The sequence below is a fragment of the Dendropsophus ebraccatus genome, chromosome 4, assembly GCF_027789765.1.
Source record: "Dendropsophus ebraccatus isolate aDenEbr1 chromosome 4, aDenEbr1.pat, whole genome shotgun sequence".
NCBI lineage: Eukaryota > Metazoa > Chordata > Amphibia > Anura > Hylidae > Dendropsophus > Dendropsophus ebraccatus.
In genome coordinates this window covers 84001114-84026105 of record NC_091457.1, presented here as the reverse complement: position 1 = coordinate 84026105, position 24992 = coordinate 84001114, and the positions used below count along the sequence as shown (strand labels likewise).

Sequence of the window (24992 nt, the reverse complement as noted above, 5' to 3'; positions counted from 1 at the left end):
TTTACTACTTAAAAAAATAAACAAAAAACGTATAAATTTTTTAATATATAATTTTGTTTACAGAGCTATCTGGGGGCTAATTTTTTTGCACCAGGATGTATAATTTTTTATCTTTATCATTTCGGTGTTATTATTGATCACTTCATAATTTTATTTTATCTGAGATGTGATGAGACCAAAAATAAAGAATTTTGGTATTTGCTTATTTTTTAGTTTATGACATTCACTGCAAGGGATGGGATAACATTATATTTTAATAGTTTCGACAACTGTGCATGTGTTGAATGCAATTTAAAAAAAAATACTTTTTAAAACATTTCTAAAGAAGACACATCCAACTGAAATAGTTGTGTAGGTGTGCCACCTAAAGGGAAACTAACAGCAGGTTATAAGTGTCCTCATAAATACTAAGGTGGCGTTCTGCAGTGACGGTGCACTACAATCCTCAGGGCACCAATCTATTCCTCCCACTTGCCCCTCTTCATGAATATTCCGCCAATGCTGTGCAGTGATGGGTGTTCAGAGTAATATACTGATAGGAGGCAGCAGGCGGGCCTCAGTGTGCCAAGACGTCTAAATTACATGTTAATAAAGTGGACAATTAAAAAAATGAAAAAATTGTACTGAGAATGAAGGTAATGAAACTACCTTCCTCTTCAGTGTCTCCTGTATTATAGGAACATGACAGAAGGTTAGAGTCTTCTAACCTGCTGTTCATTTTCCGCTATGGCTGCTATTCCAATAGTTACTGCTCTCAGACTGCATGCTTTCCTGAAGCACTAACTACTATTGGCATCAGACAAGAACTATGTGGCCCTCCACAGAGTCTAAGTTACAGCAAAGTACTCAGAACTAAGAGAAGGAGCTCTGTGCTGGCCCATAGAAATTTGCAGAGCAATATCTGTAACACTTGCACCTTTCTACCTGAATGAAGCAGCCATCATCATGGTAGACAATGAGTTAGGATATCTAATGATCTCAATACTTGCTATACATAGAAATGAGGTATACTGGGACAATCCTATTACCAGCACATAGAAGCAACACTATAATCGATAGCCACATTTCCCCACAGTCAATACAATTAACTGGGAACCAGCAGACTACAAAGGAAAGACATGGGCAGACAAGAAAAAGCAGTCCAGAAACAAGATAGGAATGAGTAACTGTATGATAAGGAGTCTTACTTCTTTATGTGCCTCGCTGGAGATTCGGTTGGTGTAACGTAGCACCTCTAGTTCCATGTCCGTCTTGAAGACCCGGCTGTAGGAGGGGAAATCATGCAAATATTAATAAATGATAAATCAACATATTGTACATTAAAGGAATCCTTGTCAGACAGAAGCACGGATTCCAGCACCTAAAAGATAGATTTTGAGTTCCGTAGGTGGCTACTGCGAAAGCAGTGTGGCTCCTAATACAAACAGAATCAGCAGGCAGCACAAGGACTCAGCGGTTAGCAGTGCTGCCTTACAAGACACCATCTTGTATGTTGTCCCAAATTTGCTCCCACATGGAAAAAATATACCAACAGGTTAGCTAATTTCCTACAAAAACAGGCCTTAGAGTGTAATCCCAATCGGGAACAAGGACTGATATTAAAGTGACAATCTCTGCACAGTGCTAGGAAGAGTGTCGGCAATATATATGTAATGCCGAATGCATATTAAAGGGTTTATTCACCTAAGAGCAAAAAAATTAAACGCTAGCTGGTCTTACTCACCAAGTCCCCCTGAGTATTTTGAGACATCTCCTGTCTTGAGACGTCGTCCTGTCTCTAGCTGCTGCCATTCCTGAGTTACAAGTTTTTTTAAAAGCCAATCTATAACCAAGATAGGAAACATTTCCCATCATGCATCTCCATGATTGGTCCATTTGCGTACTCTCCCCCTTAGCTTTCCTTTTTGCCCACTGCTGTTATTACTTTTTTTCACTGATTTGCATCACATCACCCCAATATATATTCCATACTAGTTAATGATGTAGGAGAGCTGAAGCGCGCATGGTGTAGCTATGTGCTGCATAACGAGCATCTGTTTGCTAGGGGGTGTAGTGTAGGTTTAAAGCTCTGCTTGCTGCCTGTGAACAAAAACATTCTAGCTCCATCCAGACTCTAAGAACATCCATAACACTTACAATATACAGATCCGTGACACAAATAAAGGTACATATGCCTGCATTCACTAACAGCAAGCAGAGATAAATCTATACCTTTTCATGCTACAGAGACCTAGGCTCAGGGACACATGTAAGTCTATGGAAGCAGCACAGGGGCATGGAGATTATGTAGATAATTTCTACTGGGGGTCGAGTTACCAAGTCAATAGACAAGCTAACCTGGCCCCCAGAGAGGAGATCACGTGTCCTCAGACTACAAAGGGAGAGGGTAAGAGGAAGCTGAGCATTTTCAGAGTGGACCCAGGGCAGAGGATTTTAGACAAGAGCCAGGGAAACAGGGAAAGGGTGCAAGAAGGTTATACATGTATATTAAACATAGGGTGGTATTGGGAAAGGGGGTTGTTTAGAATATTGCTTTTGTTACCTGGATAACCCCTTTAAATACACATTAGGGATGCAAGGCCAGTCCTAACCACAAGTTTGTAATATGCTTGTGTAAAACTGGCCTAATAGAAATAAAAATTAATCTAAACATGTGGTGTTACACACATCCAACACTAAAGCAAAGTATTGTGGTGGGTAGAAGTATTTTTATTCATTTATTTTTTTATTTCTTTTGGGGGGGGAGGGGGGCTGCCACTTGCCTTATTTGCCTAGGGCAGCAAAAAATACCTGTTCACCAGTCTGGTGAAAAGTTGTCAGGAGAAAATGTAACCAAGAAACAGTTTAGAGAAGTTTTAGTGGAGTTATGTCAAGTTTGCTCCCAACTAGGGATGGTCCGAACCTGCTGAGGTTTGGGTTTGTACGAACCCGGACTCTCGGCAATGATTCCCGCTGTCTTAAACCTCCGTGGAGAGGGTGGATACAGCGGGAGGACCGCCTAGAAAACCAGGATACAGCCACAGAAATAGGCTGTATCTCAGTTTTCCAGGCGGTCCTCCCGCTGTATCCACCCTCTCCACGGAGATGGAAGACAGCGGGAATCATTGCCGAGAGTCCAGGATCGTACAAACCCAAACCTCGGCAGGTTAGAACCATCCCTACTCCCAACCCTAAGTTACTATACAAATAAACTAGTACAATGAAGGTTTAGTCTTGTTAAATTCCTGGTAGTGCTAGGTTAAAGGATTTTATAGGCTAAGGTATACATAGAGATGTAATAAGAAAAAAGCTGTGCATGACTTTGATTTAATCAATCTCAAAGGTGCATTACTGTGTAATGGCCTCTGGACTTGATTTCTATGACCGTTGTATAGAAGTGGTCTTCCAGGCTTTTTCCACATTAGCCTTAAGCTATTGTGCCAGCTCTTCCTGCTCCAGCAGTGTCTATCACATCTGAGGAGAGCATTAGGATGAGATTCCCAGCTCCTCTTATGCACTTCAAACTCAATTATTATCTGCATTTACAGCTATCCGCCATTCTATTTCATGTCTGAGCAAAGCCAGCCACCCTGCAGATCACAATTGTTTTGTATCTGAGATACCACGGTTGGCGCCCTGATCTTCTCAGTGATACAGCTAGTTCAGAGCGATAGGACTTGTATCAATAACAGCTGCCTTTTATTAATGGCAGATATTCTATCTCAACCTGAGATTAGTTCTTTACAAGTTTTCAGCAAGGCGAGACCTCTAGCAGGTTACAGACGATACTCCTGTATTACCCAATAACAGGATTTTTTTTTCTTTTTCTTATTTTTTAAATTGCAGCAATTATAGTTACTATTTTGGTTATAGTACATCCCACATAATTGTAGTCTAAATAATGTGCCAAGGATAATACTGGGGCAAAAACAACAAATTTAAAAAAGTATTCCAGTATATAGTTTTTATATTCTTAAAAACAGACTTTTAACAGTGGTGCTGTCAGGAACCGGACAGCAGGACAAGACAAGACAGTGAGCACTAAGCTCAGCCCCGCCCACTGTCCTCTACCTACTTGCCACAATCCGCCCTAAGATGGCGGTGAGCAACTTGGCGGCGGTCCCTGCACTGGCTAGGTGGAACACAAGTAGAAAATAGTAGGAAGTACAAAATCACAATCCTATAAACGTAGTCAAAGTCCAGGCAAATATAGTCAAGGGCAGGTGGCAAGCAAGGGAGGTCAAGGAATAAGGCAAAGATCAGGGATAGCAAGTCAATAACCAGCCATAAGTGCACAGACTGAGGTTTGTTATATAGGAGGCCAGGGCTCTGGTCCAGAACGTAATTGGACCATCCCCCTGATCTCCAAGCACAGACACCTGAGAACAAGACAGATCCACTGGCAGGATGACCTGTCAGTCACAGCAGAACCAGAACACAGATTAACCATGACATGGCCAGACAGAACTCAGCAGGTGAAGTCGGGTGTGTCTCCCAACCCAGGTGAGCAATAAACCAGAGTTCACACAGCAAAACAAAACACAGAAACAGGATACAAGAAAATCAGTGCCTTCTCGGCCGAACAGCATGAGCAGAGGGGTGCATAATGCTCCGCAGAGATACCATCCTGACAGGTGCCACTATAATTTAAGGGTATAGTATATATAGTCTTTATATTAAAAAAATCAACATGCTCAGAAAATTCTTCTACTAAACAAATCAATATAAACATAAAATGTGACAACTACATATGTTCTCTCCCCGTTGATTATTTAAAACATAAAAACCCCACTACAACAGTAAATGTATGAAAAGTATATAATTCACTACTGTTTAAAATTGTTCTATTAAGACCCTTATAACGCTTTTATTTTTGGTCTACTAGACTATCTTAGACGAAATTTTTTGCACCATGATCTGTACGTTTTATTGGTATCTTTCTTGTGTATATGGGACTTTTTGATCCCTTTTTATTTGATTTTATTTATTTTTATGGCTGTGAAGTGACCAAACATCAGCAATTTTGTGCTTTGGCAGGCTTTTGCACTTACAGCGTTTACCATGCAGGATCAGATGTGAGATGTGATAATTTAATACTTCAGGAGATTGCGCATGCAGTGATAGCAAAAATATTTGTTATTTTCATTGACAAAATGGGAAAAGGGGGTAATTTAAACGTTTAATATGAAATTTTTTTTTATTTATGGAAAAACTTTTTGATCTTTTTTTATAATGGAAGTCAATAGAAAAATGGATCTAAAAAGATTGCACACAATTGCAGCTGTTTTTTTTTTAATCCAGTTTTTTTCTTTATAAAACGTATAAATAACATGGACTACAAAAACGCAGTGTGAGCCCCACCCAATTTGTAGTCCCCTTAGGGGATTTGTATGAGCAATACCATGATTGCTTATAGAGATCAATGTAGTACTTATGTACTACATTGATCAAAGTTTTCTTTACTCAATTGTTTCAGGCTTCTGCAGACAGCCTGAAACAATTGCCGAGCCAAGGACAGTGCAGGGAGCCAGAAAAGGACCTAGTTTGTAAGTATAATGGATTGCTGAAATCGCATCGCAGCAAGCCAATCCCACCACTAAATCGCTGGGTATGGCTTCTACAAGCCATTTAAATGGTTAATTAGCCGGCACAAATGATTGGTCCATGAAGGCACAGTACTGTGGGGGATCGTGTTGTAAGCCCTCTCTGTACCCCTCTAATGGCACTATGACGTACCAGGACGTCAAAATGTGTTAAGGGGTTAAAGGGGTGCTCCCCTGCTGCATCCCCGCAGCTGCAATTCTCCTTCTAGTCCCAGAATCCTCTTTCTTCTTCCTGTTCCCAAGAAGAGCACTTGGAAATGCCCATTCAATTTTAGAGATAAATGTGAACAGCGCTCCAATGTGTGAGGTCTGCAAGACATAGGTAGATGCAGGGGAGTAAAAGGAAGACTCTCACCTGGCGTGGTTGTGCAAATGCAAGGCACAACTCTCAATGATCACATGTGTGTGGACCGCAGCCACTCCCAGAAACCAAACCGGTAATGCATGAAACACAAATCCTCCACTCCAACCACTGGGTAAGATCGGGCGCTGGTCCAAGATAGGCCAAAAGTAGATGATGAAGATAAAAAACTGTTTATTAAAACACAACGCGTTTCGAAGTCGTGCTGACTTCTTTCTCAAGTGTATAACAAAGAAATGTTTTTTCAACATCTATAAAAAGGGTGGTTTGCACATGCCCAGTAGCAGCCAGAATACAGGTGATGTCTAATTACATACATAGTACCTCCCAGCAGGGAGCAGATCAAGTTACAAATAAACCTGTTTCCACTTAATACATGAAACACTTCTACAAAAATAGAAAAAAAGAAATAAAAAGCAAACAAGCAAGAGATAAATACAAATGTAAGAGAAATATATAAAAAAATTATTATATATAGAAAATTTTACATATAAATATATAAAATTATGAAATAATTAAAGCCTATCTTGTATTCTCAATGGTTTCATTTAATCCCTGCGGTGTAAGAGTAGCTAATTTAAAAATCCAAAAGGATTCCTGATTTATCAGTTGTCTATATCTGTTCGGGTAATTTTCTGGGATTTGTTCCAATATATTTAACACTGATTTAACCTTATTATATTGGAACAAATCCCAGAAAATTACTCGAACAGATATAGACAACTGATAAATCGGGAATCCTTTTGGATTTTTAAATTAGCTACTCTTACACCGCAGGGATTAAATGAAACCACTGAGAATACAAGATAGGCTTTTATTATTTCATAATTATATATAGATATATAGATAGATAGATATATATATATATGTTAAATTTTCTATATATAATAAATTTTTTATATATTTCTCTTACATTTGTATTTATCTCTTGCTTGTTTGCTTTTTATTTCTTTTTTTCTATTTTTGTAGAAGTGTTTCATGTATTAAGTGGAAACAGGTTTATTTGTAACTTAATCTGCTCCCTGCTGGGAGGTACTATGTATGTAATTAGACATCACCTGTATTCTGGCTGCTACTGGGCATGTGCAAACCACCCTTTTTATAGATCTTGAAAAAACATTTCTTTGTTATACACTTGAGAAAGAAGTCAGCACGACTTCGAAACGCGTTGTGTTTTAATAAATAGTTTTTTATCTTCATCATCTACTTTTGGCCTATCTTGGACCAGCGCCCGATCTTACCCAGTGGTTGGAGTGGAGGATTTGTGTTTCATGCATTCAATTTTAGGTCATAGTCATGTAAGTCTAATGATACATTTCCTACTTTAGGCAGCCACCATTAGGGGGGGCACTACTACATACTGTTGACACTGAACTGTTGATGCTGAATTAAAAATACATACACTGTGGTGGCAGAAGTCACCTAATGCAACTATTCAATTTCTGTTTGTTGTCACTGAATAGAACCATATATTGCTCAGATCATTGCGGATCAAGGAACTAAAGGATATCATGGGTGTGGGTTGTATTTCTTTTTTTTCACTTACATTTTATTAATGGTGAAGGTTTATAAGTAGAAACTTTTGTTTTTGACCACTGAAATAAGGGTATTCTGTACAACACATGTGATACGCTAAAGGCAGCTATGTTTTTGGAGTAGAAACTTCTGCCAACTTAATTTACCCTGAGGGACTAGAAACTTCTTTTATAAGCACTGGAAGAAGAGATTGCACCCCCACCCCTCCAAATGAATCAACATTCAGCCGTGTAATCTGTTTAATGCAGCAAGCAGAGTCTTAAGGGAATTCATGCCATAATGTAAGTATGAAGCCAGGGCCCTAACGTCACAAACCCAGTGGGATTCTTCTTATACTAAGCACATCAGTGTGGGAACAATCATCAACACATATTATTTGGTTTCACATCCCCCAGAATGAGCCAAAAAGACTTATAACACAATAAAATAAAAGTTACAAAATGTGCTAATCCTCCCAAGTAACCTTCACATCCTCAGCACGTGTGAATGACACAAAACTGGTTTTAACACGACATGAATAATTTCACAGGCTTTTAATTAAAATGAAGGGGAATGATCTCACAGCCCATAATAAGCAGCACAGGTTTGGTGGAAAGTTGCAATGTAACCTTTTGTATGTGCTTTAATTGTGAGTGAAGACAACTGACTGCTCCGGACCCAGGTTCACACCTCTCACGTCTTCCGTGCGCCTCCAGATGACAATTAGACATGTTCAGGGCACCTTTCACCTTCCAATTAGAGACAAGACGGCATAAATGTCACATTCTAAAAATACTTTAGGATGGGGAGTGGGGAAGTAAGCGGAGGGGGCTGGTACTTTGTCATGGAACAATTGATAATGGGAGATTTTCAGACAGATGTCAAATGCTATAGCGGGATACTTACACACAGGAAAGTAACTAATATATTACTCACATGAACATCATTGCCATATTACTTAACCTAATGAAATTAACTACTATAATACTGCTCCCTTTGTACAAGAATATAAAATCTATAATTCTGCCCCCCCCCATGTACAAGAATATAAATACTATAAAATGGCCTCCTATGTACAAGAATATAACATCTATAATTCTGCCCCCCATGTACAAGAATATAAATACTATAAAATGGCCTCCTATGTACAAGAATATAACATCTATAATTCTGCCCCCCCATGTACAAGAATATAAATACTATAAAACTGCCTATGTACAAGAATATAACATCTATAATTCTGCCCCCCCCATGTACAAGAATATAAATAATATAAAACTGCCTATGTACAATATAACATCTATAATTCTGCCCCCCATGTACAAGAATATAAATACTATAAAATGGCCTCCTATTTTCAATAATATAACATCTATAATTCTGCCCTCCCATGTACAAGAATATAAATACTATAAAACTGCCTCCTATGTACAAGAATATAACATCTATAATTCTGCCCCCCCCCCCCCATGTACAAGAATATAAATACTAGGGATGGTCCGAACCCGCCGAGGCTCGGGTTCGGATGAATCCAAACGCTCGGCATCGGATTCCCGCTGTCTGCACGCTCCGTGCAGCGGGCGGATACAGCGGGAGGACCGCCTGGAAAACTGGGATACAGCCTATGGCTATGGCTGTATCCCAGTTTTCCAGGCGGTCTTCCCGCTGGATCTGCCCACAGAGCGGCCAGACAGCAGGAATCATTACCGAGGGTTCGGGTTCGTACAAACCCGAACCGAACTCAGTTCGTACCATCCCTGATAAATACTATAAAATGGCCTCCTATAAACAAGAATATAACATCTATAATTCTGCCCCCCCCCCCCACGTACAAGAATATAAATACTATAAAACTGCCTCCTATGTACAATATAACATCTATAATTCTGCCCCCCCATGTACAAAAATATAAATAATATAAAACTACCTCCTATGTACAACTACTATAATACTGACCCAGCCTACTAGAATATTGCTATATTCCCCGTTCCTGTGTTCAAGAATATAATACTGCCTCTAAACACGATAAAAATTGTATTATATGCATGAAGTAAGCTCACTATGCTCTGCTAGAAACAATAGTCACACCTCTGTTATACAATAAACCTTTCAAAAATCCAGATTTTTAGACCTAACACTAGAATAATGGTGGCCGACATCAGTTCTTTACTGAGATGCTGACAGGTGCTAGAATTCTTTTCTATTCTGGAGTCAAACAGCATAATAGTTTATTTATTAATATGATATATTTAATACACTTACCACAAATATATATGTGTGTACATAGCACCCCCCCCCCCCCCCCAAGGAAAAGCCTCCTACACTCCGGTAACAAGCAGAAATAATTGAAACACTTTATTTTTGGCAAGAAAATCCAGCAAGTAGGGAAGGTAAGAATATACAGAGATGATATAGGCTACACTGATCAGAACTAGTGCTGGACACATAAGGCTCCCAGCACCACTAAATACAAATGATCAGTGTTTAGGGGATTATTATAACTAAAACTGATCAAATGTACAGATCTGCACTGTAAATGGCTAGGTCTACTAACAGACAAACTGTTGACACATTCACGTATGGGTTAAAGGGCCACTAGGACTGACAGGTTCTAGTATAGATCCTAGAAGGGCTGTCGGTAGGTACATGTCTTCGGCCATGGAAAACCCTACAGGGTATGTAAATGTAAACGTAATTTTTGGGTGGACAGACTGAGTTTGAGAAAGTCATTGAGTCAATGGGACATGAGGAACCGCGTGGCCTTTCTTTGCGTATTCTGTAGTGTGAACTGACCCTTAGCCTAATATGTGCATAATACAGGTGTAAACTCTAGCCTGACTGTATTCCTAGAGCCTAAAATAATAGCATTATAGTTATCAAAGAATCAGTTCTGATCAACAGATGTATAGTAAGGCTGTACAAAGCAACCTTATGCATAATTAAACATAAGGGGCACGTTTACCATTGTATAATTAGGATGAAATTGCAAATAAAAATAATTTATATTTAATGGCATCAATTTACAATGCATATTATGGTGGACAGTCACAGAAATGGCAGCAGTTTCTTATATTTTCATATAATATTGATTTCTGCAAGTTTGAAATGACAGTTACACTTTAAAGGACAACTCCGGTGAAAAGCTTTTCCCCAGTAATTGAAACACATTACAAAGTTCGATAACTTTGTAATATGCTTCAATCACCTATCTGCCCCCCTTCCCTATCTTTCCCCCCTTAATCCCCCACCAGGAAGTGAAGTAACAGTTCTAAAGAATTAGTTAGACATCACAGGAGACAAAGTGCATCATGGGAAGGCCTAAACCAGGAAGTGAAGAAAAAAATTAAGACACCAACGGCTTCAGTTCAGTTTTTGTTTTTTATCTGCGCCGGAGTTGCCATTTAAGTGCTGTTAAGAAACAACTGGACAGTGCCACAGCATCTTCCCCTTTACTAGGTAATCCTTAAAGTTTTTTCTTTTAGGCTACGTTCAAAAGTGGCGGAACTCCGCCAACTCTGTAATGTGTGTTAATTAGCTTTCTGGTCCCATTCCTGTGCCCCCCACCCCATCCAACTGTGTACATGAGCACAACAGCCTTTTCATTGGCTGGAGTGTATCACATGGCTTCCAGCTTAAACAGCGACAATTGAAAGACAACAGGGGGACAACTTAGGATGCGGGAAATTTGAATTGAGAACGCCTCAGATGGGATGGTAAGCATAAAATATATGTTTGTCAGTCTTTGTCACCGCCAGCACCTTCCTCAGTGCAGAGCACACTGTGATTTGTCTTACTGCAGGACAGTCGGTGTATTTTTGTATTAATAATGCATAACTAGGATAATTTCAGAAATATGGAAATACAAGTGACAGCTCTTCAGGAGTTGGAAACAGTAACCATATTGGTTGCTACCCAGCATTTCTATTAACAGCTATAACTTAGAAATAGCTAAACAGAACTATTTTATTTGCACTAGGTATAGGAGACCTATATGAGAGACATAGAGCAGGGATGTTTAATTCTGCAGAGCACGCACGCACTAGATGTATATTGTCTATGTTTATACACGACGGCCCACGTCCAGTCTATCTAGAGGAAAGCTGGGGTCTGGAGGCTTTGCACTAATGATGTGCTAATTACCCGACCGATATGAGCACCCATGAATATCCCATTACCACCACAGCCAAACGTGACACTGCAGACTTGGAAAGCCTGCTCTGTCATTACTGATCGTAGACTAATCCTGCTTGAAAGAAAAAAAAAAGAAGAAACGTCTATCAGGATTTGAGGGATTAGATACATTACAATCCATTTTTGCTGCAGAACTGTTAATCCCTCCAGATCTTCATGGCCCCTGGAACTATAAATCCTGGCCACAGTATGCAAGACAGGTCTGTGGTAGGCTGCGGTGTCGCCTTATAGAACCCAAGTACCTTCACGGCTTACAAGACTGATCATATGCACTTCGTAATGGACAATGCCAACAGATAATCAGCCAGTGCTTCTTGGAAAGTGATACTGGCTGTTTTGTACTTTGCAAACTACAGTACATTTGAGGATAGGAGGCTTGGGGTAATGTAAGTTCAAGACATTTTGGGCCCTTCTTTATGGTAGTTGGTGGCACCCAATTTTTATGAAGTCCAGTTTGATCTCTTAGGACCTTCTCTACATCTGGCCTTTGACTTTTCTACAATAATTTCCAATACCATCAGTTATAGGCATGCTTCCTCAGTTCAAATATGATTATTCTAATAGTTTTGGAGGGTAAGTTGCTGTTAGACACTGGTACTGCTCTCCTCCATCAGAAACAAAGGATGAGATGGGTTAAAAGCCAAGGATCAGTCAGGATCCCATTTATCTCTTACAGCAGACTTCAAAATACAGACTGCCAATTTTTTAACAGATATTACATTTTGCTTATAAAACGACAGATTTCAGCAATACGATATACTTTCCTCTTGAACCTTATATATTCCTTTAACATACTTAAAGGTTTCGATCATGTCCCCTCCATAGCTCTACAGGATTTTAAATCTATAACTTCTGTAATGGCAAATAAATGAACGGATTGAATGATTATTATGAATGGAACTTTACATTCACATTTCAAACGCATGAGATCATGTGATCTAGGCAGACTTATGCCAGTACTGTTCTTTCCTTGCCTGTAAGCAGACATCTATTCTTACTTTAATCAGATTTTAAAATCAAAAGAACATTTCACACTGAACAGTAGAGAATTAATTAATAGCCCCTGAAAAGTCTATTCAAATGAAGTCAGTGTTTGCAAGCTATAGACAAAGCACCAGATCGGGCTGATAATTTAACCCTTGCCTGACTGCTTCGCTTTTCTCTTTTTTTGGGTGCACGCAGTAATTAATTTGTAAGCCTATGAATATGTATATGAAGGTCTTAGGTGGAAGCGGCTCATTTATTAAGGAAGGTATATGGAAATACTGTGTCATTTGCATAATAATAAAAAGTGTGTGAGTTTTATGTAAATGATTTTACTCTTAAACTCTCAACGTAGGGAAGCAATGTACAATTTATTGCTGGCATTTTTAAGCCTATAGCGTTTAATGAACCATTTTGAGGGTTTAAAATATTCATCGTTGTAATATTGTGTAATCTATAGGAGACATTATTCACAACTGTCCGTATCTAAATGCAGATGGCTCGGTGGATTCTGTGAAGATTGTAAACTTAAGGCTGTAGTTGAAAATGTCACTAACACACTAAATTACTTCTGCAGCCGAATATTGGAATCTCTGCATAATGAAGACTTTGCGTCTCGGCTTATGGGAGGGAAAACACTGTGAATGGGATACACTTGTCAGAGGCTGGAGGATCTGGTGGAAATGTAATACTGCTATTAGGCTTTACTGGTTTCTATCTCCAATCTGAGGTAAATGTATTTATACACAGATTAAATCTGCAGTACTGTATACAGACAGCAGTGGAAGGTAACAACCAGCACCTAAACGTCATCTTTATGGCCCAGGACTGCATCTCAGTTTAGTGATATTGTTTTACCCCGTTTTTCTTCTTTAGGTGCAATAAAAACAGTGTCAAGAGGTTGTAAATGGTGGAACGATAAATCACAATTTTTTAAAAAACTAAGTAAGGGGAGGGTATGCTGCTGCTAAACAGTACACACCAAGTGGCCATAACATTAAGCAGCGACTAACCAGACAGTACTGGAAGCTTATATGCTGGAACCTGGAAAGATGGGCAAGAGGAGGGATCTTGTGGGGTGGTTCCAATATCCAGTCATTAGTAATTACCAAAAATGTGCAAAAGTGACAAAGGTGTCGGAACACATTGGGGGAGATTTATGAAGAACGGGGTACTCGTACGCTGGTCTTTAATTAGATTAAGCTCCTTTCCCCCATTCGTAGTGAATCTGGCCACCAGGCGCCCAAACCAGGTATAGATTTTGATCATGATTTACACCCCCCCCCTGAAGCTCCCTCTGCTCGTCCATCAGGCGAGCAGGGCATATGGCAGGCATAAGCCAGGGAATCTGCGCCTTCTCTCTGGTGTACGCCTCCAGCAGGTGTAAATTTGGATCATGATTTATGCCTGCCAGGCGTAAATCATGAAAAATGAGGCACGGAAGGCGGCCACACATCCTCCCCGCCTTGCCGCCCCCAAGCTCCCCCTGCCCGCCCATGAGGCGAGTGGGGCATACGGCAGGCATAGGCCTGGGAGGACGGACAAATCTGCACCTTCTTCCTGGCGTACGCCTCGGGCAGGACCTTTATAAATGTCCCCCATAGTGTATTCTAGATTAGTACCTATGGGGCTGTGTAGTTCCATAATGGTCAGCATGCCTGTGAAGACCCATGTTCACCACCATATGTGACTACTATTAGCATGTAAACATCAGAACTGGACCATGGAGCAATGAAAGAAGTTGTTCTAGTACCAGGAATCACACTTTCTTTAACATTACATAGATGGTCTGACTCTGGGGAAGAGATGGCACCAAGATGAACTATAGGAGAAAGGCAAGCCAGTGGAAGCAGTGTTAACTTTTATTGGAAAACCTTGGGACCTGGCAACTATATAGCTGTTACTATGACATCCCTTCAATGTCAAGGCTATTCCCTAATGGCAGTGTCTACTATCAGCAGGATAACGCAGTAAGTGCAAAAATAGTTCAGAAATTGTTTAAGGAACATGAATAAGAGTTCAAGATGTTGACTTGGGCTTCAAATTCCCTAGTTCTCAATCTAATCACGCACCATGGAATGTGCTAGAAAAAGGCAGCGCTTCACAGCTCATAGGAATTAAAGTTATACCAATGACGTCAATAAGTCATCATTACTTAACAAAGGCATGTAGTGACTGGGGGATTAATCAAATTAACTCTATTAATTTTTATAAAAAAAAAAAAAAACGCAGAATCTAGTGCGGAGGACAACAGTGAAGGAGCAGAAGACACATGAGTAATGTCTGCCCTTTCTGTGCTGAAGCACAAAAAGTGTTTAGTAGACTATAGTAGTATATGACAGCGCATCGTCCAGGGCTTGGTGGTGGTCTGAAAGGAGAAGAAGGCGTGTGTTCTGCATTGCCCAGGTCCATGTGCAGTGCGGCCAAACATACTGCCGGCCCTGTCTATGGGGGGAGACGAGCAGGTCCTGCTGTCTGTGCTACGGGGACATGTGTCTCCCAGGAAAAGCAAAAATAGAGAAAAAGAAGGGGCTGCACCTCACACCCATGGCTGACACTAATGCCTCTTGGCTACATTTAAAATGCAACGCCAGGAAGTCAAGTGCCTCTCCCCAGGAAGAGCACCAGTGCTGGCAGTGTTGGTGGAGGCAGGGGAGCACCGGGAGGCACTGGGCAGGAGCGGCCTTGCCATAGTTGCATGGCTGAGGGACGCTCCAGCCGGTGCAAAACTACAATTATCAGCATGCCCTCTTTACTGTGCGACCAGTAGTATCATCTTCTCACCAGGCTTTCCAAGGCTCCTGTATGGCTATCCTACTGCTACACAATTTCCTCTGGGAAAGCTGGGTGACAACCCCTGTTACATTTCACATTGGTTGTTCCTCAGAACTATGTAATAGTGTGCTGTGTATTATAGGTGACTAATAACACTATCTAATACATACAATGACTGGGGTGATGAGATGGGATTACTCTGCTCTGCAGTTGAAGGGAGAACTTTTAGCAACTAAATAATTTTCTTGAAACTCCACTAGTTTTTATAGGATGGCATTTATGGTTCTTTTAGTAGCTGGCTCAGAACCTGATGTGGTATTGGTGTGTGGTATGTAATACAGAGTGATGTATAGGAATAATACAGTGATGTCATAGTACAAGCATAATAAATAGCAATGTCACAGTATACAGCTAATACATACAGTGATGTCACAGTGCATGGATAATCTTCTTGTGCTACAGGGATGCACAGAAAGGGCCCAACTACTATATGGATGAACAAAGGGCGCTTGTCTGTTATTTTGGGGTACAGAGCGGTCATGATTACTATTTTGAAGCACATATTGGGCATAAACGCTTACATAGGGAAACAGAGAGCACTGTTACTCTGTGAAGCAATACAGTTGCTGTCTCAAACACCATTATTGTGTCTGAGGCACCTGCAAAGAGAAAAAAAGTTCTATTTAGCAAAAAAAAAAATTAAAAATTGAGGATTAAATAGAAAATGGTCCATAATGTTAAAAAAAATTTTTTATTTATAGCCCAACCCTAGCATGTAGCCTCTGAACTCATGATAACCAATTACATCAGTCGTATATTATGGAAGCTTCACCTTATCAATTTCTACAGATACTGACAAGGAAATCGGAGACATCACCAATTCACTAGAACCAGTGCCCTTAAAATTTTGAAGTACATGACCCAATTTTCCCAAACTCCCTGCAGTGACGGAAGACATGTGACATTCTGTGCCTCACAGCCTGGTGATATCACAAGCTGCTTTAGACTAGATGGCATTTGTACGAAATGATATTCAGCAGGCTTACCATAAATATGCAGTTTATTTAAGATACATGCTGATTTAAATCTCTGCATCTCTCTGCTCAATGAAATATAGTATTCCAGATATAATAAAGCAGAAACCAGCAACTCTGACAATAAAGAGTTGCCTATATTGAAGAGACAGAATACGATCAAGGCTTCCAAGGTTAAGGTGCAAAAATGACAGATATGTTGACTGTGAGCAGATGTGTCATGGGGAAATAAAGGGTGATTTGTGAGATGGAGCACTGCGGAGCCTGATGGCACGAAGCAGCCGCCATTCCCAGTACATAAGACAAGACATGTCTCTGACATAGGTTACAACTAGGAATAATCTGTCAGCTGCCATCAAACCTCTCCAACAGATTTCCCTTCCCAAGTGCATCTGCAAGGTAGTCACATAACATCTGCTTTCATCACATGGGACAGGAGGAGAGATGAGAAATAATGTTTGATCTTTGCACATAAAAAAGAAGAAAAAATAACTGAACAGCTCAATGTTTTGCTTTATATGAAATGACAGCCAACCAAAATATATTGACAACAGTAGGTCTACAATAATGGTTTTTTGGGGAACATTCTCTCTCCCTTGCTTCTCTGGATGATTAAAGCATTTAACCCTCGCTAATCCAAACTACCGTATTATGAACAGCTTAAAAAAGTGCAATCCAGACATTTTCAAATGTTGGTTTCAGTAGTATCATAGAACGGAAGTGGTAGAGCTATCAACTCAACAATAATTCACCTATCACTTAAGATGGCCCCTTAAAAGAATGAAAATGTAACCCATTTTGAACTTTTTCCCCCAAGGGCAGTATTAGACATCTTTTAGAGCCTCATCCCAATTTTCCATCAATGGGAGGCCTCTTTAGTCAATTAGCACCTGTTCATGGACATACTATAAATGGAAAATCTGATTTGTAAACTATTCCCTTGCAGTTCAGTCCCTTTGAGGACTAGTATGTAATATCTGGGTAGAAATGCACCTTTTGTCATTTGTACTTCCTGCTACCTTGATATGGGTGGGCTTTATATTTTCTCTTTTATTTTAAAGGTTTTTTCTTCACAGTTAAACAATTCAATTACACCTAATAATATATTTGCGTCCTTACCTATCTGATGATCAAATACCTTTGTTTTATCAGCCTCATTGTAGCTCAAATTCTATACTTGTACCTTCAAAAAAATGGATTTCAACAACATTTTGATTTTGCTAGATTTTCTGATGATCAATACCATCACATCCCAGATTTCATATTCTATTCTCCTAGAAACAGTTTGCTTTTGTGCTTTTTGTCACCCCCGATATTTAAAATAACTATTTTAGTTGGCATTTCCTTATTTTGTCATTTGGACTGTTCTATACAAAATACAAAAAAAAAAAATATTGCTGGAAATTGCTGTTTTCTTTCTCAGTGCTGTAGAGCTTAAACGCTACAGACATCTCTGAAATTACTTATTTGTAATTGTTCATTTGTTTCCTGAATGCAAAGTGAGGCAACTTTCTACATAGTCTTCAATAAAAAAAAATTCTACACATAAGTCTGTCACATGGCCTTTCTGTTCTCTCACAGTAAGAGATACAGTTTAAGCAGGGAGGCAGGGGGGGTTATACACCAGCTCAGACTATGGACAGGGAGGGAAAGTATACTTGTAGGACAGCTCAAGCTCACACAGGCTGTATACAGCTGAATATAGGATGAATAATGAGACATAGCAGGGTACTGAGGTGGCAGATGTGGATCACAACTGGGAGGTAAGTGAGAGTGGCAAATACAGATGGGTATAACAATATCAGAAGTCTGGGTTGAAGGTTAATGAGAAAACAATGGACAGAGGGTGATAAACCCAAGGGGCAGGAGAAGAGACAAAGTTCACGGAAGAATTATATTGGCAGGCTATAGTAAAAGGTTAGAGGCAGTCATCAAAGACATTAGAACTGTGGCAGTATGCCGGCAATCTGTCAGAGTTCTAATGTGTCTTGCAGAAACCTAATTTTTGTATATTTCTTTTAAACAATTAATATACAAAAACTAGAATAAAAAAAATGAATAGGTTAACCAGGCACCCTCAGCTCTGCTGAGAAGAATGCACCAGCATTTAAGTGGATAAGACCACGCCAGGTCCGTTCTGTACATGAGCCTCATCCTGATCCAATAGGGCTTATGAATAGAATAAACCTGGGGTAGTCATATACATGTGTACCTGAGCTTCCACTTTGTAGGAGCAACTGCACACTGATCAATACCCTTTAAACCTATGATATGTTATGAACTGATGATGGCCAAAGGCTTTTGACCTACTGAAAACTATAACATTATGATTCTGCATTTAAGCATAAAGCATTGTGCAACATCGTAACCTGTGAACTCAGCTTGGCTATTCGGTCAGGAACTAAAAATTATATGCAAGTCAATACCTATAGGGGATGTCTACTTGCTATTTATTTATTCAGATTTTGCTCTTTAACTGCTTTTATCTCAGTTCTTTTAGGGGAGAACTGTGATACGTGACTACAGCTTAGCTATAGAGCCAATAGGGATTCTATGGTAGTCCAAGACACACCTTCTGTCTCATCATTGGTTGAGAATGCTTATTTCTCCACCCCTCTACCTCTTCAGAATGTCTGCCATCTAGTGGTGGCTGTAAGCAGGCAGCATTTTGTCATTTATTAGCTGCATACAGATAAGACAGAAGCCTGTCAAAGAAAACTAAGCTCACGCTCCTATTAAATGATAACGGTATGAACACTTTACACTATTCTTAGTACCATGAATAATCTTATCTGTTGCAATAAAAACCTCCCTAACAATCCATGATCTCATTTACAGGTATATAACCCCCTAACATTTGCTATAGTTTCAGACAGCTGATGGCGAAAACCCAGATGTGGGCGGCAGCCTCTCATTGCAATTAGCCTTTAAACTGATGACATTGCTACAGCTCGGCAGACATGAATCCCAATTATAAAACAGCATTTAGTTCAGGAGGAATCATAGAGGTTTAATGGTCGTGGGTTGCGCGGATGACCTTCTGTTCCAGCAGACGTTATCTCACCCATCTATCCACAGAATTACACCATAATACAAAATAAAATAGTAGTCATCCTCCTATTAACTTATGTGCACAGGGATACAAAATAACTCGAGGGAAGATTTGTGATAATGAAACATTTTGATCAAGCCAATAAAGTAAATTGAAGCTACAAGGTCGTTTTATTTTTACCATGGACAACCTAGCACACATATATTACATTATGTGAAATGTGATTGTCACACAGCTTGAATCACATCACCAATTTATGTTGTGCTCACATCGAGATTCATCTGGCTGTGTATACGTGTAGAATTTGGTTGATAGACTGCTTGCTTCATACTAGGAGTTTAATGTAATGAAAAACAGCTCTTCATGCACTGACATTATGGAGGGTTTTTGCTTATATGAACAACTGCAGTGTAAAGCATGGGAGTGGAACAGAGATGGCTATTGAGTCTCTGATCCAGGAAATTTTGCTAACTTATAAGGAATACATGATGATTGAGACAGCAGTGGTGTTTAGTAGAAGTGCAGGTATAACAGGTCGAGGTCTTTAGCTGGGTGTTATAGAGGTGGCCACAGAAAGCCAAATCTGCTAATAGTTTGTCCAATAGGATTTGCGTAGATAGAAAAGAGGGGAGGCCCAGGATCCCTGAGGAACCACAACAGTCAGGCCTCATCAACACATATGTTTTTGTCTGTCCATTAATTCCGGATCCTGATTTAACAACAGAAAAAGGATTTTATTGAGAGTCACGTAAACAGGCTGTTACATTACGGAGACGGAGACATTACGGAGACGTATGGCCCCATACACGTCAATGGGCCAGTTTTAAAACCGACTACATATAGACCTGGCATGCGTGTGCTTTCTGTATTTACTGATGCACTGCCTAGCAACCTTGGTTTTTGAAGTCTGAAAAAAAGTACTGATGTGTGGATGAGCCTTTAGAAGAAAACCAAAAGAGAGGAGAGTCCTTAAAAGGGGTACTTCAGAGAAAAAAAGATGATTTTAAATTAACTGATGTCAGAAAGTTATACAGATATGTAAATTATTTTTATAAAAAAAAAAAACCTCAAGTCTTCCAGTACTTATCAGCTGCTGTATGCCCTATAGGAAGTAGAGCTTTTTCCAGTCTGAAGAGTTGTTTTCTGCCGCAACCTCTGTCTGGGACAGAAAAACACTGACTAGAGATCCAGAAGAATCAATAAAGAGAAGTTGCATTAGGATTAAGCATACAGGACATCATTGTAGACTTTAGTTAGGGCAGTGTTATAAGAGTGTAGAGTGCAGAACTAGACTAAGGGATCAAGGAGAGAGTTCTACGAAAGATAGCTGATCAGGTGGGAATAGACCAAGCATCCCAGAATTTGGATATGGTCACTAGAGGTCACTCCAGAAATGGTCACTAGAGGAGGTAATGGGCCAAGAAGAGTGGAGCCTGGAATTTTCTTCCTGTTACTGGCTAAAAAATAAAAGAGGATAAAAGAGGAACTTTAGGAAGTAGTAGGATAAGTACTAAAGGTGGACTGAGAAATAAATTACTGAGGGATGCTATATATTTTAGTTCTGAAAAAAGGAGGCCAGGCCTTCAGCACATAGGTCAGTAATAGATGCCTGAACTTTAGGCCTAGGGAGCAAGTTGAAAGTGTCAAAAAGTGTCAAAGAGTTGTTGGATAGAGAGGAGATGAGCAAGGTAAAAGTTTTGTTTAGCAAAATGAAGGGCATTGTAATAGGTTTTTAGCATGAATTTATAATGTAGAAGGACTAAGGATATATTACATTTCTTCCATAGAAGTTCATCACACCTACAGCCCCAGTAAAGAAAGCAAGTTCTTGGCATGTGCCAGGGTTGCTGTCATCTGCATCAGAAGGATTAGGTTGAAGGTGGCTCTGCTTCATCCAGGGTGCCATGGTAGTGTCTGGCAACCACACTGGGAGAGGAGAAGAAAAATATTGAGGACAGCGATGACAGTTTCTATAAGTTGTTGAGTGGTCAATAGATATCTGAATGTGTATGAAGTAGGCATGCCCACAGAATGGTGAGAATTTCTGATGGAGAAGGAAACAAGGCTGGGTTAAAAAACTGGTAGGTAAAATTTGTAAACTTAGAGTAGAAACTAGAGAAGACTAGGTCAAGCAAATTCTCATCCTTGCGAGTAGTAGAATTGGTAAATTGCGGATGCTGAAGAGGTTAAAGCGAAAAATCAAGAGGCAGAACGGGACGTTGGGTTGTTCATGGGAGTATTTATATATCACTTAAAATTATCCAGCATAAGTGTAGGTATGTCAGTAATTAGGAAATAAAGAAACCAGGTAGCAAAACCATCAAGAAACTGGGTATGAGCTATCAAAGCAAATGGGCTCTGCACTGTTTTTTTAGGTTAATATTGTTGTTTTTCATACTTTATATACCGTAGGTTCAATAAAGTATGCTAAGACTTATATCTACGACAAGCTGCAAGCCATGTCAGATGTAGGGATCTCAGTAAAAATTCAACCATTGGTTGACACACAATAATCTGACCCCAGTGCTTGTTTACAGGACCACATACAGACCAAATCTATCCTTTCTCCTAACATGGACTAATGGCAGAGACAGCAACAATGATATACATAATTTGATCAGGAGCTTGTAAAACAAAGAGCCTCATATCATGGCCTGGCAGGTGGCGAGATTAATGAGGCGTTTACACGGTCTGAGGATTTCTATTTTTAATGACTAAACTTTTTTTTCCCTATCAAGAAACAGAAAATAGAAGATCTGGACCTTTATCATTCCGGCAGACATTAACAGGCCTCTTGTTTGTCTCTTGTTTGATTTATCCATTTCCTCAATATCAATGCGGCTATGTGGCCCCTGTGAGTTGTTTCACATTTATTGTTCTCATTCGTCATTTGCCAGATGGTGAGATTGTTGTGAAAATACAAGAACGTGGTAAAAGATTTAAACTGAGAAAGAAGAAAAAAGGTGTTGGGTTTTGTCACTGATGATGACGCTTCCAAAGAAGGCGACAAAAAAAAAAAAAATCTAAAACTTCTACATCATGTTAATTAGTTCTCCTCGCATACAAAGCAGAGATAACATCCCACTTTAACAATAGGTATAACAGAATTTGCAATAAGGAAAGACTGATATGGCAGCATTGGGAAATATGTATCACATTATGTTATGATTTCAAGGACATAATAAAAGGGTTGTCCACGATAAAACAACTGATAGGTCAATAGTTGATAGGTGAGGTGCCGACAACCCTGCTCCCCTGCTGATCAGATGCTAGGTGTTCGCATAGTATTATAAGAACAAAGTCGAAAGCAGTTGGCTCCATTTCCTGTGTAGCAGCAGCTCCTATTCACTTTACTTTGGCCCCCCTGCTGGTGTTCAAAAGCCAACAGTGGTGGGTATACCCCCATAAAAATGTCAATGTCTTAATAGCTTTTCATATGCCCTTGAGTATCAATTACAGCTTGATATCGTTGTTGAATAACATCATTAATCCAGTCATTGTGCCTCTGTATAAACAACACAGGCTTAAAAGGAATATTCAATGTTAAAAAAACATGGCCACTTTCTTCCATAGACAGCACGACTCGTCTCCAATTTGGGTGGGGATATACAATTCAGTTCCATGACCTGAGGAACGCACTTCAAGGAGAGTGGCATGCCATGCCCCAGCAGGCAATAAGTTGGCTTGTGAACAGCATGAGACGTCTGAAGGGCACATGACAAGTGACAAGAAACATTGTTAGTTTGGGGTATACCTACCAAAATTTTCCAAGCCAAATATGCCAAATTTTTTATGAGTAGTGTATATGAGCATTATCATTCTGAGGTTGTTATAAAGCTTGACTTTAAAAAAGTAGCATCATTGTACCCGGCCAGGGGAAAAAAAAACCCTGACTAGTTCTCATTCTGAACAGATGATAACTGTAGTGACATACCATTCCACAATCTCTGGGTGAAGCAGGGTGTTGTTCACAACAAACCTGAAAAAGAAAAAAAACACAAATGAAAGGGGTATTTCACAAAAATAAAATTATATGTAAATATAACCATCACCCTAAGATATATAGCTTACAAAAATAATGTTATTACTTATAGTACTAGCTTTAGCATGGTTTTGCATGCTTTACTTATGACAGAAAATAGCAGAACTACAAAATGGGTATTGTCTACAGTTCCATGGCTCATCCCTCTCTCCTGAGACAACACACTGTCCTCTGATATCACAGGAGGTTTGGCGAAATCTTGTCTTTAAGCTTTGTCCAAGCCCCTCTAAACGGTGTTACTATCTCTGACCGGCCACTAGAACCTACTTCACCATCTCCCTGTCATATACAGATATCTTCATTAGGACATTTGGGCTGTGTTCACACACAGCATTTTTGTTGCGTTTCTGTTGCATTTTTACTTCAGTTTTCCATCTAATTGCACAAATGCGGTAAGATATTGCCATTTTTGCTGATTTTGGCAAAATCGCACTATGTTAACCCCTTAATGGGGTTATCCAGCGCTACAAAAACATGGTCACTTTTCCCCCTACTGTTGTCTCCAGTTCAGGTGCAGTTTGCAATTAAGCTCCATTTACTTCTATGGAACTGAGTTTCAAAACCCCACCCAAACTGGAGACAACAGTAGTAGGAAAGTGGTCATATTTTTGTAGCGCTGGATACAGGGGCGGAACTACCGCAGTAGCAGCCGTAGCCGCTGCTACGGGGCCCGGCACATCAGGGGGCCCGGCCAGGCTGTCATGTTCCCAGTTAGCTGTTCAGGACCTTTGTCCTGACATCAGCTAACCTGGCAGAATAGTGTGTTCTGAAGCCGGGCCGACCTGTTCCGAACTTCCTGTCTCCTGGCTCCTATGATACCGCTGGGTGAGCAGAGCGGGGACTTCCTCCGGCGCTGGTGCTGTCTCTTCACTCACCCCCACAGCAGGTGTACGTAGGTAGGTGCCCCCCTGCAGTGCAACTACATCCCCTCCCTGGGCCCTAGTGCTGGGGCTATGCCCCCTGCCCCGAATCCCTGCTGCTACCATTAGCAGGTAATAGCTGACACACACTGATCCCCACTTACAGTGTGTGTCAGTAGCCGGCAGCAGTGAGGAATCTCCTTCTCCGGACCCGGCCTCCTCACAGGCATCGGACAGCTTGGGGGATGGGAGACCAGCAGGGACGTGAGTATCCCGGCTACGGAGCTCTGTGCAGCCTCATTAGCATAATCTCCTGCCTGAGATCTGTGGCTACAGCTGCAGTGTTGTGTCGGGACAGACAGGAGGGGAAGGAAACACACACAGGTCCTGGCTGTATATGTCATCGCCCTGTCCTGGCTGTATATACCCCCCCCCCCCCTGTCCTGGCTGTATATATCATCCCCCTGTCCTGGCTGTATATACCCCCCCCCCCTGTCCTGGCTGTATATATCACCCCACCTGTCCTGGCTGTATATATCACCCCCCCCTGTCCTGGCTGTATATATCATCCCCCCTGTCCTGGCTGTATATATCAT

General features: G+C 40.3%; 1 protein-coding gene across 1 annotated transcript in view; it reads right to left on the bottom strand.

The window, feature by feature from the left end:
- PEPD (peptidase D) overlaps nucleotides 1–24992 on the bottom strand; it is a 211205-nt gene that overhangs the window by 139754 nt on the left and 46459 nt on the right. The window contains exons 7-8 of the mRNA XM_069966171.1: nucleotides 23429–23473; nucleotides 1188–1263 (exon numbers count right to left, since the gene is read on the bottom strand). Coding sequence (XP_069822272.1) covers nucleotides 1188–1263; nucleotides 23429–23473 — 121 coding nt within the window. The remainder of the gene's footprint in view (nucleotides 1–1187; nucleotides 1264–23428; nucleotides 23474–24992) is intronic.